This window comes from Panthera leo, chromosome C1, assembly GCF_018350215.1.
Source record: "Panthera leo isolate Ple1 chromosome C1, P.leo_Ple1_pat1.1, whole genome shotgun sequence".
NCBI lineage: Eukaryota > Metazoa > Chordata > Mammalia > Carnivora > Felidae > Panthera > Panthera leo.
This window is the reverse complement of record NC_056686.1, coordinates 141,753,721-141,766,483: the sequence shown is the minus strand read 5'-3', so window position 1 is coordinate 141,766,483 and position 12,763 is coordinate 141,753,721. Positions and strand designations below refer to the sequence as shown.

The following is a 12,763-nucleotide window of genomic DNA, read 5'->3' as shown; positions in this document are numbered from 1 at the left end:
TGTAATTTTATTATCAAAATTTATTAAAATACAGTACATTATAGCAGCACTCTAGTGAACATTTAAATAGTTTTCTGGATATGTATGTTTATGAATTATCTTTTAACCTTCTCTTTATGAAAGGCGTTTTTTTTTTTTTTTCCATTGCTTTAAAACTATTATCAAAGTGGGGCGCCTGGGTGGCTCAGTCAGTTGGGCGTCCGACTTCGGCTCAGGTCATGATCTTGCAGTTCACAAGTTGGAGCCCGGTGTTGGGCTCTGTGCTCAGAGCCTGGAGCCTGCTTTTGATTCTGTGTCTCTGTCCCTCTGTCTCTCTCAAAAATAAATAAATATTAAAAAAAATTTTTTTAACCTATTATCAAAGTTAGGTTTAAATTGGGTATTTTTTTCTTATTGTGAAGATGAAATCAAGTGTTTTTTTGTTCATATGGGAAATACATTTTTATAGCAAGGAAAGTGTACTGAAGGAGCTCATATATTTGACTCTAACCCTAGTGTTAAAAACACTCAGTTTTTCAGAAAATGCCTATAATGACAGTTCCCGTTAATATTGCTCACTTGTTCCACTAGAAGGTAAGTTCCATTGGGGCAGAGATTCTGGTCTGTTTTATTCACTCTGTATATCCAATGCCTAGAACAATACCTGACACATATTAGTAAGGGCTAATAAATGTCTGTGGCATGAGTGGATGAACACATGAAATAATGTGTGTTACTTATGAAATGTGATGACTGAAGAGTTCCTTTTTTTTTTTTTCTTACGGATAATCACAGGCTACTTATATATTAGTAACTAAAATACCAAAGTAAATGCTGAGGAACTTAAAGTTTACTTTGTTTCCATAGCAGCTGTGGACAAATTGAATGTAATTGATGAGGAGGAGGAGGAAGTTAAGAAATCAGAGCCTGAGCCTGTTTATATAGATGAGGTAGAGTTCTTCTTTTGTTTAATAGTTAAACTATCAATACTTTAAAATCTATTATCCTTGAGAATACTTGGAAAGAGTAATTTTTATGTTCATTGAAATGAAAGCTTTTGCGTTTTTAAAGTGCCCATTTACTTTTTTAGGATAAGATGGATAGAGCCCTGCAGGTACTCCAGAGTATAGATCCAACAGATTCAAAACCAGACTCCCAAGACCTCTTGGATTTAGAAGGTACTTAATGAGTGTTAGGGATTACTTCATTGTCATTTAATATTTTAGTTATTTATAATGTCTTAAATATCTTCTGCTTTGTGTTTGCTTCTATAAATTAGAACTCTCTCTCTGGTGGAAAACAGGCAAGTATAGTAAAATAGTAAATATATGATTTGGAAGATGTTGTTACAAACCTGCCTATCCTGTTCAAGAAGGAAGTCTTTGTTTTTCTGTAAACCCACCAGGGATACTGGATGAAGAGATTTGCAATCCGAAAAAGGACAGAATTAAGAATAAGAACATATTAAATTAATTAAATTAAAATTTTAGCAATTCTTATTTCTCTTTTAATTCTCTTGTATCATGATTTTAAAGGGCGAAATTATATATGGTCTGTGTTAATTTTGTAATGTAGTCATTTGATGCATGCTGTGTCCTTTTAATCCCAAGAAATTTGAAACAAAACAAATGTTTTTATGCCTTTTTTTAATCCTTTAATCAGAAAAATCTCTGATAAATGGATAAATCTTCTTAAATCTTTTTGTAGAATAAAGTCTAATTATAAATACAGGATACTACTCTATTCATTGTATCAGTGTTTACATTTGGAAATGCACAAAATGTTTGATTTTGAAATGGCTTAAATACATGAAAAAGTTCACATCTAATCTGTACATAATTATATATTTTATACATTGTGACTCAAGTTAATATACGTAGCTAATAATAGTTTTCCAGATTTTAAGATAACTCCAGATTTCATAGTCTGTAATGTTAGCACTTACTTGGTGGGACATGGTGGGATTTCTCTTTTGATTATGACTTTGCCTTTGGTTGTATGATATTAATATTGGTGATGAACAGTATTAAAATTAGGTCTTTCATAGTCGTTTCTCTAGCATAAATTTCATTTTCTTTGTATTATGCATGGTGTTGTATATTGGTGTGGTCCATTGTCAAAAGCTTTTGAAATTGACTTAAACTGGTTTAAGCTTCAAGATTCAAAAGTATTTTTGTATTTACAGATATCTGCCAACAGATGGGTCCAATGATAGATGAAAAACTTGAAGAGATTGATCGGTGAGATTCTTTGTTAAGGGAATAACAAGTATAATTTTCTTTTGATTACTTGTTTTTTGGCAAAATTTTAGACTGAGTTTTGTGGAACTGTTCAATCTGTTGAAATTGTTTCTCAGTTTCCAAAACTCTTACAAGTGAATAGTAAGGTGGTACTTTTTATTTTGGTAGCAGTTTTCTTCCATGGCCATATAGTATACGTAGAATTGTGGGCTCTTGCTCTTATGGTGCCAACTTTCATTTTCTTACTTGAACTGGAATTGAGGGATAATGAGGAATGAGGAATAAAAACTGAATAGAGCACAGATTGAGAACTGGGATCTTGGGCAAGCATTGTCTTACTCCGTGATGAGAAGTAGTATTTGTAAATCTTTCAAATGAAATTTCCCTTGGGTTTGTGAAGCTAACTCCAGTCCACATACCTCTTCTCATTTTTCTCCCTTGTATTTCTGTTACCTTTTAATCTCCTTATTCCATGTAGTCTTACTCTTCCTTAGAAACAGCAACAGCACTGAAGGATAGACTATCAGCATTTGGAACTTTTCATTGATTTTTGCCTCCTGTGGTTTCTCAGAGCTTTCTATCTGAAGTCTCAGGGAGAACCTATGGTGAATGGAAGACAAGGACAAGGCTTTAGTGTTCCATTGTCATCCCTTTCTGGAATCTGTTTATTGAACTACAGTATAAAACTGCACAAAAAGAACAGGAACTACTTCTTATCTGCGTTTACCAGAGAAGGGTAATAGCAGCAAGATTTTTTCTAGTCACTGAAGACTATAATCTGTTTCCATGAGACATTTTTTATAAATTCCTTATATCTTCTACAGAAATGAAAAATAAATACCCATCAAAAATTAATGAAATGATGGTGGTAGTTTCATCATATTTTTATTTTGGAAAAAGCATTAAATGTCTACTTAACACATCTCCTATTTTTATTTCAGTGCAAGGGTGTTAATGGTCAGTGAATAATAAAACTGGAGAGGATTAAAAAGAAAAATGTCAGGGGCGCCCAGGTGGCTCAGGGTTAAGTGTCTGCATCTTGATTTTGGCTCTGATTATGATCTCATGGTTCATGGATTTGAGTCACATGGGGCTCCGTGCTGGCGGAGCTGAGTGTGCTTGGAATTCTCTTTCCCTGCCCCTCTCCCACTTGCATGTGCTGTCTCTCAAAAATAAATAAACTTACAAAAGAAGAAAAAAAGAAGAAAAATGCCAGTATTACCTTAGGTGTGGCTAGGAGTACAATTATCATAAACCTTTCTGGACCTTAAAAATAGTCCATAATCTTTAACCCAGTAAATTCAGGCCCATACTAAGTATACAGGGACATACGCAAAGATTTAACTCTTATTCTTCACAGTATTATTGAAATTAGGTTTGTAGCAACCAAGTTGGCAGTAACTAAAATGTCTAAGTGTGAGATTGATTTAAAAATAATTACATCCATACATTCTACAATAAAAAGCATTATCATTGATAAATATCTATTGATTATAGAAAGATATCATACTATGTAATGAAAAAGCAGAGGATATGACAGTATATATAATCTTTTTTTTTATCAATAAAAGGAATATTTTCAAAGGAAAAGGTCTAGCACAGTTAAAAATCAGAGTGACCATTTCTGATAGTTAATTTTTTGAGTCATAGCTCACCTGTTAACCAGTTCTCTCTTCAGTTTCAGTTTCTGAGTAGTCCAGCTGGCATTTTCCTTTCCCATGGTCACTGACTACAGATGCAGCTCTTGTTCTGGAAAACGCTTGCTGTTCTTCAACAAATTTTGACTCTTTATCTTTGTCAGGCATTCAGAGATGAATAAAATACCGTTTTTTCCCTTGACTGGATCACCATCAATTTGTTTTCCCTAATAAAAACAACTTTACTGCCAGAAAAAGAAATTTTACATTTCTTTTCTATCTGTAATTGTTTGGAATGAGATTTTATAGACTTTATCACACTAAGAAATTATGTCAGGCAAACATGTAAATTGACTCCAAAAAAGTTTAGATAGATTTATTGAAGAGATCCATAGTCTGAACTTAACGATATCCCAGACTATTTTAACCTTATTTCCTACTGCCCTCTGAAAATCATTTTCTACCACCGTGATCAAATTGCCCTTTTCATTCTTCCATTGTGTAACCTCACTCCTTTTGCCTGACTTGATTTGCACTGTCCCACTGATCTTAGTCTTCCTTTTTACTTGGGCCTATCCATCCTTCCTCAGGTGCCTGTTTAAGTCCCAGCTTCTCATAAAGCCTTTTCAGTTTACCACAACCCAAGTTAGTCTCCTCCTCCTCCTCCTCTAAACTCTTCTGTTTCCTATAATTTTATATAATTTTGCAGTTATATGCCATCTTATATTGTTTGCTATTTTCCATGTACTTAGCCACTTAGCCTTGTCTAATAGATTGCAGTCTCTTTGAAGGAGAGATCCACACCTTCTGCTCCATTTTCTTTGTGATAGTATAGTGTTTGGACACAGTTCAGTAAAAATTTAATTGCTTTGGGGTTATGTCTTGAATCTTTAAAGGTGATTTCTGTGTTCTCCTTGGTGTTTCATCAGTATACTGGGTTATGTGGACCAAATACCCATGGTTAATTCTTAGTCACATATTTGTTAGCATGGACACTAATTTCTCATCCTTTCTGTATGGTTTACAAATGATATCTCTGAAAACAGTTTGACTTGCTGTATATAGTTACACATGGAAGACAGGAAACTGCATCTTTTTGTTTATTTCAGACATAACAGATTATAAGAGAGGAAAGATGATAAGTCTTAACATGACTCAATCCAGGTCATTTATTTGGTAGCCCTGTGTCTGGTCATCTGCCTCTGCTTCTTGTCTTTTTAGCCTCCTTGTATATATATAAAAAGAGCTATATTTAATAAATAGGCTTGTGGGTGCCACATGATGTGGCCATTTAATTCGTATGAACTTGTCAGTTGCAATGGGAGTTCTTTATTACTCTCCAGGGTAACAGACAAAGTTGTACCAAGTCAGAAGGATTTGAACTAGAGTTCCTTGGGCAAATTTGAGAATGCTCTTACTTGGATTTGTTATTTACACAGTAAGGTATCTGGTTTCACTCCCCTTCTCAAAAGAAACCAACAAACAAGAGTAGTAGAGACTAGTTTATATATACATTGTTTTCATTTGCATTTTCAAGGATAATTATTAGGATTTTTTCATTGGATCCATTAGTGAATATAAGCAAATGAAAATGTGTAATTTTGTTTGTGGTGTGTTTTGATTTCAGTCATATCGTGCTTCAGAGCAGGCTCTGGACCTTGCCTGAGTACTTTCTTTTACTTAGATTTTTAATTAAAGCTTGGGCTTTTCCAAAATTGAGAAATTATTATTCTTTGTACTTGAGATTTCAAGAGAAACCTATAACATGTGAAACAGAATTGTCCTGGCACCAAAATTATGAATTGATTGTATTTTTATGAAGTGTGGAAGGGACTTTCCCTAATATTATGATGTCATATTAGCCTAGTTATTATGAGAATTCAGTAATTCCTCCTCCCATTTTTCATGATGAATATTTCATTGTATGTAAAGAACCTTTTAAAATATGAATAGAAAACGTGCTAAATTTAAAAAGTAGTTTATGTTCCTAAATACATGCTGAAAAGCATTGAAGAAAATTAAAGTGCTTTTTCTATATCAGGAAGCATTCAGAATTGTCTGAATTGAATGTAAAAGTCTTGGAAGCCCTGGAACTATATAACAGGTTGGTGAATGAAGCACCAGTATATCCAGTCTATTCAAAGCTCCATCCTCCAGCACATTACCCACCTTCATCAGCTGGGGTTCCAATGCAGGTGAGAGTATTTTTGAGCACATTTTTCAAAATGAGGAAAACAGTTTTAAGTTCAAAAAAATGTCTTAAAGCATAATATCAAAATGTCTGTGGTCCATGAATAAAATCATAAAACTCATCTTTTATAGTAAAAAAAAAATATATATATATGGGCTAAACAATTAGCGTTTGCCAGGAGAAATTAGATATTGATATTTTACAAATAATTTTAGTTCATTTTTAATGTGAACAACGAGATCGTTAAATATATGATGGGAGTTCTGGTTCTTCATTTGCTTTTGTAAATATAAAGCACAAATCCTTTATTTAAAAGTTTAAGTCCTTTGATTTAAGACAATGCTTGACCCATCACAAGTCCTCTCTATGAGATACTGATGCAGTTCCTGTTGCTCAACAAGCAAGATTTACCATTTCTTTTAAAATTTCTCTCAAGATTGGGGCACCTGGGTGGCTCAGTCGGTTAAGCGGCCGACTTCAGCTCAGGTCATGATCTCACGGTCTGTGAGTTCGAGCCCCGCATCAGTCTCTGTGCTGACCGCTCAGAGCCTGGAGTCTGTTTTGGATTCTGTGTCTCCCTCTTTCTCTGACCCTCCCCCATTCATGCTCTCTCTCTCTCTCTCTCTCTCTGTCTCAAAGATAAATAAACGTTAAAAAAAAAAAATTTCTCTCAAGGTTTATTTGACTTACATGATTAGTGGAAGGCTTATTAGTTAATGAACTTCTTTTATCCTGAGATCATGTTCTCTGTTTTTCCTTTGATGAATGACTTATACTGTCAAAAATTCATGTGTGGCAAGGATATGATGCAGGCCTATAGTGCAGGGTCCGTAAGCCATTCATGAACAGCTTCTTTTTCCAGGACTTTACACCTTGTCTGTGCTTCCTGCTGAAGTGAATACTTATATTTATAATCATTATCAAGCATTGTGAAGCCTTTTTCAAATTTTACTCAGTTAGCAATTGAATTCAGAATGAATTTGGATGAACAAAATTCATGTTAATTTATGGGAACTGATATGTAAAGGAGTGTGTGAAGGAGACACCAAGGAGAAAAGATAGAATGTGGGTGCATAATCTAGATGACTTGACATGACATAATTAAGTAAAAAAGAATGGTTACTATGGTAACTGTCACATCAGACAAGATGCATTTATCAAATATGCCATGTCCCAAACTTTGGAAAATGGTGAAAGGATCATTATATGTGAGGGTAGAAAGGATTTCTGGGTGCAAAAGACAGCTGGAGTTTATTCAGTAGTGCTTCTGTTTTCAACGAGTTAATTTGCTGCTCCTGTGAAAGTGGAACAAAAAAGAAGTGTCTCCACCATTGTATGATGGAACTGTGTTTTATTTGCTTCTTTGTGTGTCTATAAAGGGTTATTTGTCATTCTTGTATCAGGTTTCTGTGTTTAGTTGCATACTACTTACAATCTGTGTTTTGCTAATAAGCACAACTCAGGGTTTTAAAAAGTTAAGCTTTCTGTCTCTCTGATTTTTCACATAACTTCTTTATATACTATTTATGTATAATAGCATTTAAACTATTCAAAGTTCCTATTCTAATTAGAAGAAAATTCCATAGTAAAAAAGTTGGAGTAACACACCATTAGTTGAATCTGTAAAGGCTACTCAGGAACCCTACACTGCAGCAGAGGTCAGTTCCCAGTCCCAGCTTATTGTCAGTGGATTGTTACATGTTGACAAAGGAAGCAGTATGATTGCAACTACATTAAAGTTGATTTGGCACTTCTAGCATGCTGTTTTCATGTCAGTGGGCTTTCCAAATAGCTTTGTTTATTACGTGGAGTTCAAACTGCCTCCAGAAATCCCCATAACTGTGTAAGTGAACTAAAAACTTGTATGTAGATAAAAAAGAAAACAAAAAACAAATAGCTTTGTTTAAAATTGGAGTGATGATAATCACTGTCTAATATTTATTTATTAAGTATGTGCATTGTTTTGAATGCTGTATTTGGTAGACAGGTCCTTAAAGGAGATACTAACCTGAAAGTTAGGTAGGGCACATGAAATATCCAAAGAGACTTAGACCATTTTGCTATTTCCTGAGGGAGGATACATCTTCTCCTTTACCTAAAAATCATCTTTGCTTTTGTCCTATTTGTTGTAAAAGCAGAAAATAAAGGAGATGTTACTAGAGAGCATCTGCGCCCTGCCCTGATATCATTTATTCTTATCCTCTCAAGTTTCATTCTTAGGAAGGAGTTGAATAAGTCATCCTGGGATGAGGGTGAAGTTCACCATTTGGATGGTGACTTGAAGTGATGATGGGCTGCCCTTCGAGGAGTGTATAGTTTCCTGTGGCTCTGCAGCAAGGCAGGTCACTGAGCAATAGGCAACCTGGATGGACTCCAGCCTGCTGCTGAAAAATATGCCACCTCCTTTCCTTTCAACCTCCCGCAGAATAAAAGAACAACCAAATAAATCACAAATTTCCATAGATTTGGCACTGTAATTTCAAAGCTGTCTACTTTTTGTACTAGGGTAGATAGATTGGTAGACCCAGATTGCTCCCTGAAGAACGGTAACATTTTATTTCATTTAAGTTTTTTAAAGTTTTAAATATGTTAGGCAGATGTTTGGGAAATCAGTGAGTCAACTTTTTCTCTTTGGTTAATAGACATACCCAGTTCAATCGCATGGTGGAAACTATATGGGTCAAAGCCTTCACCAAGTCACTGTGGCCCAAAGCTACAGCCTAGGACCAGATCAGATTGGTCCACTGAGATCTCTGCCTCCAAATGTAAATTCCTCAGTGACAACACAGCCTGCACAGACTCCATATTTAAGGTAAGTTTTGGGGAGCTGTGTTATTTTGTAATTACATACATTAAGGTTTCACACACTTTCATAATGAGAATAAATTGACCTCTTTATAATAATAATAATTGAGATGAAGTTACAGAACTTCCCATTCGTAAACCCATGAAGTCAGAATGGTGCTGCTCTTAGCTTTGATACCTCTACTAAAATGGTACTCCAAACATGGCCTAAAGTCTGGTTCCCTGGGATGAAATAAAGATAACTGTCCCTTACAGGGACCAAGCCCATGATACACTCAGCACTATGCTGTAATCAGCCTCGTAAAGTAGTCCCAGGCATATTGATTTGCATGCATTCCTGAATATCAGAAAACTTTGACTCCCAAGTGTGTGTAAGCTGTGGAATTTGTGGTCTGATTTTTTTATACTAACACTTCTGTTTTGAAAATCATATTTAAATTATTGCCTTCTATTAACTTTGCTTAGCAATACAAAATGTTCATTCAATACAGTCATGGGTAGATGATCTCTAAGGTCTCTTCCCACCCAAATTCCATAAGTATAAACTTTAGATATTAACTGAAAATTAAGTAAACCTGTTCACATTGGTATTTAGTTCAATTAAAATGTAAAATTTTGTTATTCTGTGTGAGACTAGAAATTATGGAGAAAAAAACTGGAGCGGTATAGACATTAATCTTCCTATACTGTAAGCAGTGTATTTGAGTAATTTGAAATTACATATTACAAAGCTTTTTTAAAAAAAAAATGTATGCCATGGTAATTACAAGAACAAGCAGAGTCCTGCAGTTTGGTGTGATTTCTCAACTTGTTCTTTTGTTTGTTTTGGTGTCGTGTTAATAAGTAAACTATAGGTCAAGACTACCTTAAGGGTAGATTCAGGGTCCTGTGTGGATTACACTGTTCGCCTTGCCCTTATTATTTTTATGTAGAGGTTCAGATTAAGTTAGGGCAGCTCTGAAAGTGTCCTATCAAAGGAAAGTGTAAAGAGTCTGTGAGGAAAAGAGGTGGTCTCCTCCATGCTGGATTGAGAGACAGCGTAAGGGAGAATATGGCTGAAGGTATACTTGAGCGGAGTTCAGTTCTCGTTATAGCTGACCAAGGATACCACTGTGAGAAACACAGTCTGCATCTCCTCAAAAGATTTTTTATATGTTTGCAGTGATAGATTTTGGAGAAAACAAAATTAAATAGGCCATATAATCTTATATTTTGTTTCATTTTTGAGTACTTTCTCCTTACCAAATTTAAAAATTACATTCACAGTGTTGGCTAGTTCGAATAATGAAGTCATAATCGGAACAGCAGAGTTACATAAACTTACAAAGATGGAAAAAGGAATTTTTATTGTCTCATGATTGATCTCTGACCATGACCTTGATAATGCAAAGTAAATCTGGTTTTCTTTTCAAAATTTTGTTTGTAGCACTGGACAAGACACTGTTTCCAACCCTACTTACATGAACCAGAACTCTAACCTTCAATCAGCTGCTGGTACAGCTGCTTACACACAGCAGATGGGGATGTCTGTGGATATGTCATCGTACCGGAACGCTACTTCCAATTTGCCGCAACTGGCAGGCTTTCCGGTGGCGGCTCCCGCTCATTCAGTTGCACAGCAGCAAACAAATTACCATCAGCAGCCTCTTCTTTAGAACAAAGCAAGCATTTTCTCCAAAGCCTTCATATGTGTATTACTTGACCCCAGTGATTCAAATCTGAAAATATTTAAAAAATAGTTTTTCTCAACTCAAAAGAACCATGAATAAGTAAAGCACAAAAACTTACCTTACTCTGCTAGGCCATGAAAGGATTTTTTCAGTCCAATTTGTTTGAAGTCAACTTTTGATGAGAGGCAGCTTCAGGTAGCTTCCAGTTAATCCTGTCTTACTTTCAGATCTCTCTACACAAATCTGGACACCCAATCAGTAGCCTTATGACACTGAACAGCAGGAGATAAAATTTTACTTTAAAGAAACCATTAATCCTTAAAATGTCATGATAATTGGGAGCGAACTCAAACCTTTGAATATTTTTTTTGTCTGCATGTTTTTTCAGTATTCCCCACAAACCATTATTTTAAAAGGCGAACTTCCTTTTGGGTGAGCATTTAGCTTGCCAACATATTTCCCTTGGCTCCTTAAATTGCGGTTGTGTTTGCAGTCCTGTCAATTTTGCTCTCCGGTTATGTTGAGTAATAATTAGCATATAATTGTCGACAGAAGCAAGAGCAGTTTGGAAGGAACAAAGATGTTTTCTGTAGTTAACAGTGAAGACCATATAAATGCAGATATATGATAAAGCATTTAGCTAGTCCCCAGTCCTGCCAGCAGTGAGCTAAGGAATGCCCCATTCCCTGCAGATAAACATTTCTTTTCTAACAAGGCTCCCTTGTACTTAGAATTGCCACTAATGACCTTTTAAAGTGACGTTGGCCATCCTCTAATAAGTGTGGTGTGTGCAGAGATGCTGCATTTTCCTTTTACGGATTACATGTGAATTTGAGCCATGAGACATTCCTAGTAATTTGATGTGATATATCCCAAGCATGAATAATAAGTGTTCTTATTGCTGTGTTGTTTCTTTAAAGAGGCAATTCAAGTACCATTGCTATGCCAGGCTGTTGAAAAATTTGGCCATTGCTTTCAGAGATAATTCTGAGCCTGTGGGATAATAGCAGGCAATAGATTGATAGGGAAGCTATCAAGACAGTTTTTCTGAAGCCTACATTTTATAAATTAGTTTATAGTGCTAATAGATTCCACATACTGTAGGAGTTAGGTAGTAAACCAGTAGGGAATGTTTTCTCCTAAAAATTCATACACTACTGCATCATCTACCACTTTTTAGACAATGGAATAGAAGATGGTGAATACATATGCTTACAGGTACTTGGTACTTAGACTGGAAAAACAAAGGACAGAAGTAGTTACTTGCCTGGAAGCAAGATTTCTAAATTGTTTTTTTAAAGAAAGCCCTTAATCTTTCTGCCAAGGATCCATTTGAAGACAGTGTGCTGGAAATTTTTATCATTTATCTATTTACAGAAATTTAATGATAAGTATGTTCTTTTTTCAAAGAAACTGTCCGAAAATAAAAGTCTACATACTACTTGGTCTACATTTAAAGGAAAAAACAAGCAGTATTTGAAAGCCTAATTTCTGTCATTGTCTCATTTCAGATAGAAGTAGCTGAAAAAGTTTTAACCTTGAGTATGTCACGTTCTTTTTTTCATCCAGTATTTTTCTTCCATGTGAATTCGTTTATACACTTATAAAAAAACTTCTAAAATGGCACCTTATTTTTTTGGAAATGAAACTTCTATTCTTTAAAGAAAAAACATAAAAAGCATTTACGAAGCTGCTCTTGATAATAGTTCATGTTTGCATATATATCGAAAATCTTAACGTTTTTTCCTCCCAAACAGTATTTAATAAAGTTATTTTAATGTTTCTGTAAATATTTCATGTATAATTGTGTTCTGAATTGTAAAAGCTTAACTCCGCTTAAGTCTTTGAACTAGGAGAAATATGGCATACCCACTAAATTGGGATCAGCCAATTAAGTTCACCAAATGTAGTTTTGGAATAACATAACAGGTGACATGTATATAAATACTGTATATTGGCATTTATCTGTGAAATTTTATACATCCAGAAGTTTCTTCTCCCTCTTAAATTAAAAACAATTTTATTTTGGCCATACTGTAATGAATTTTGTGTTGCAGGTTGTTGATAGTATAAAAATGTTACTAAATCTGTGTACTAAGATGATATTTTTGGTGTTAATAGGAAATAACAGGGTTATTTTTCTTTCTTTTCCATGATCTTATGGGTTATATTTATTTTAAGATCTCTTTATAATTAAATGTTTTCTGCCAAAGGAATTGTCTAATATCAGATTTCTACATT

General features: G+C 34.7%; 1 protein-coding gene across 2 annotated transcripts in view; it reads left to right on the top strand.

The window, feature by feature from the left end:
* Positions 1–10,644, top strand: part of STAM2 (signal transducing adaptor molecule 2) — a 47,915-nt gene extending 37,271 nt beyond the window's left edge. The window contains exons 9-14 of one of the 2 annotated variants that reach the window (XM_042948773.1): positions 850–929; positions 1,070–1,157; positions 2,165–2,219; positions 5,898–6,051; positions 8,690–8,859; positions 10,279–10,644. In XM_042948773.1, the coding sequence (XP_042804707.1) occupies positions 850–929; positions 1,070–1,157; positions 2,165–2,219; positions 5,898–6,051; positions 8,690–8,859; positions 10,279–10,507 (776 nt within the window). In that variant the 3' untranslated portion in view covers positions 10,508–10,644. Of the gene's footprint in view, positions 1–846; positions 930–1,069; positions 1,158–2,164; positions 2,220–5,897; positions 6,052–8,689; positions 8,860–10,278 lie in introns of both variants that reach the window. The other variant, XM_042948772.1, reaches the window with a different exon arrangement.
* The last annotated feature ends 2,119 nt before the right edge of the window (positions 10,645–12,763 follow it).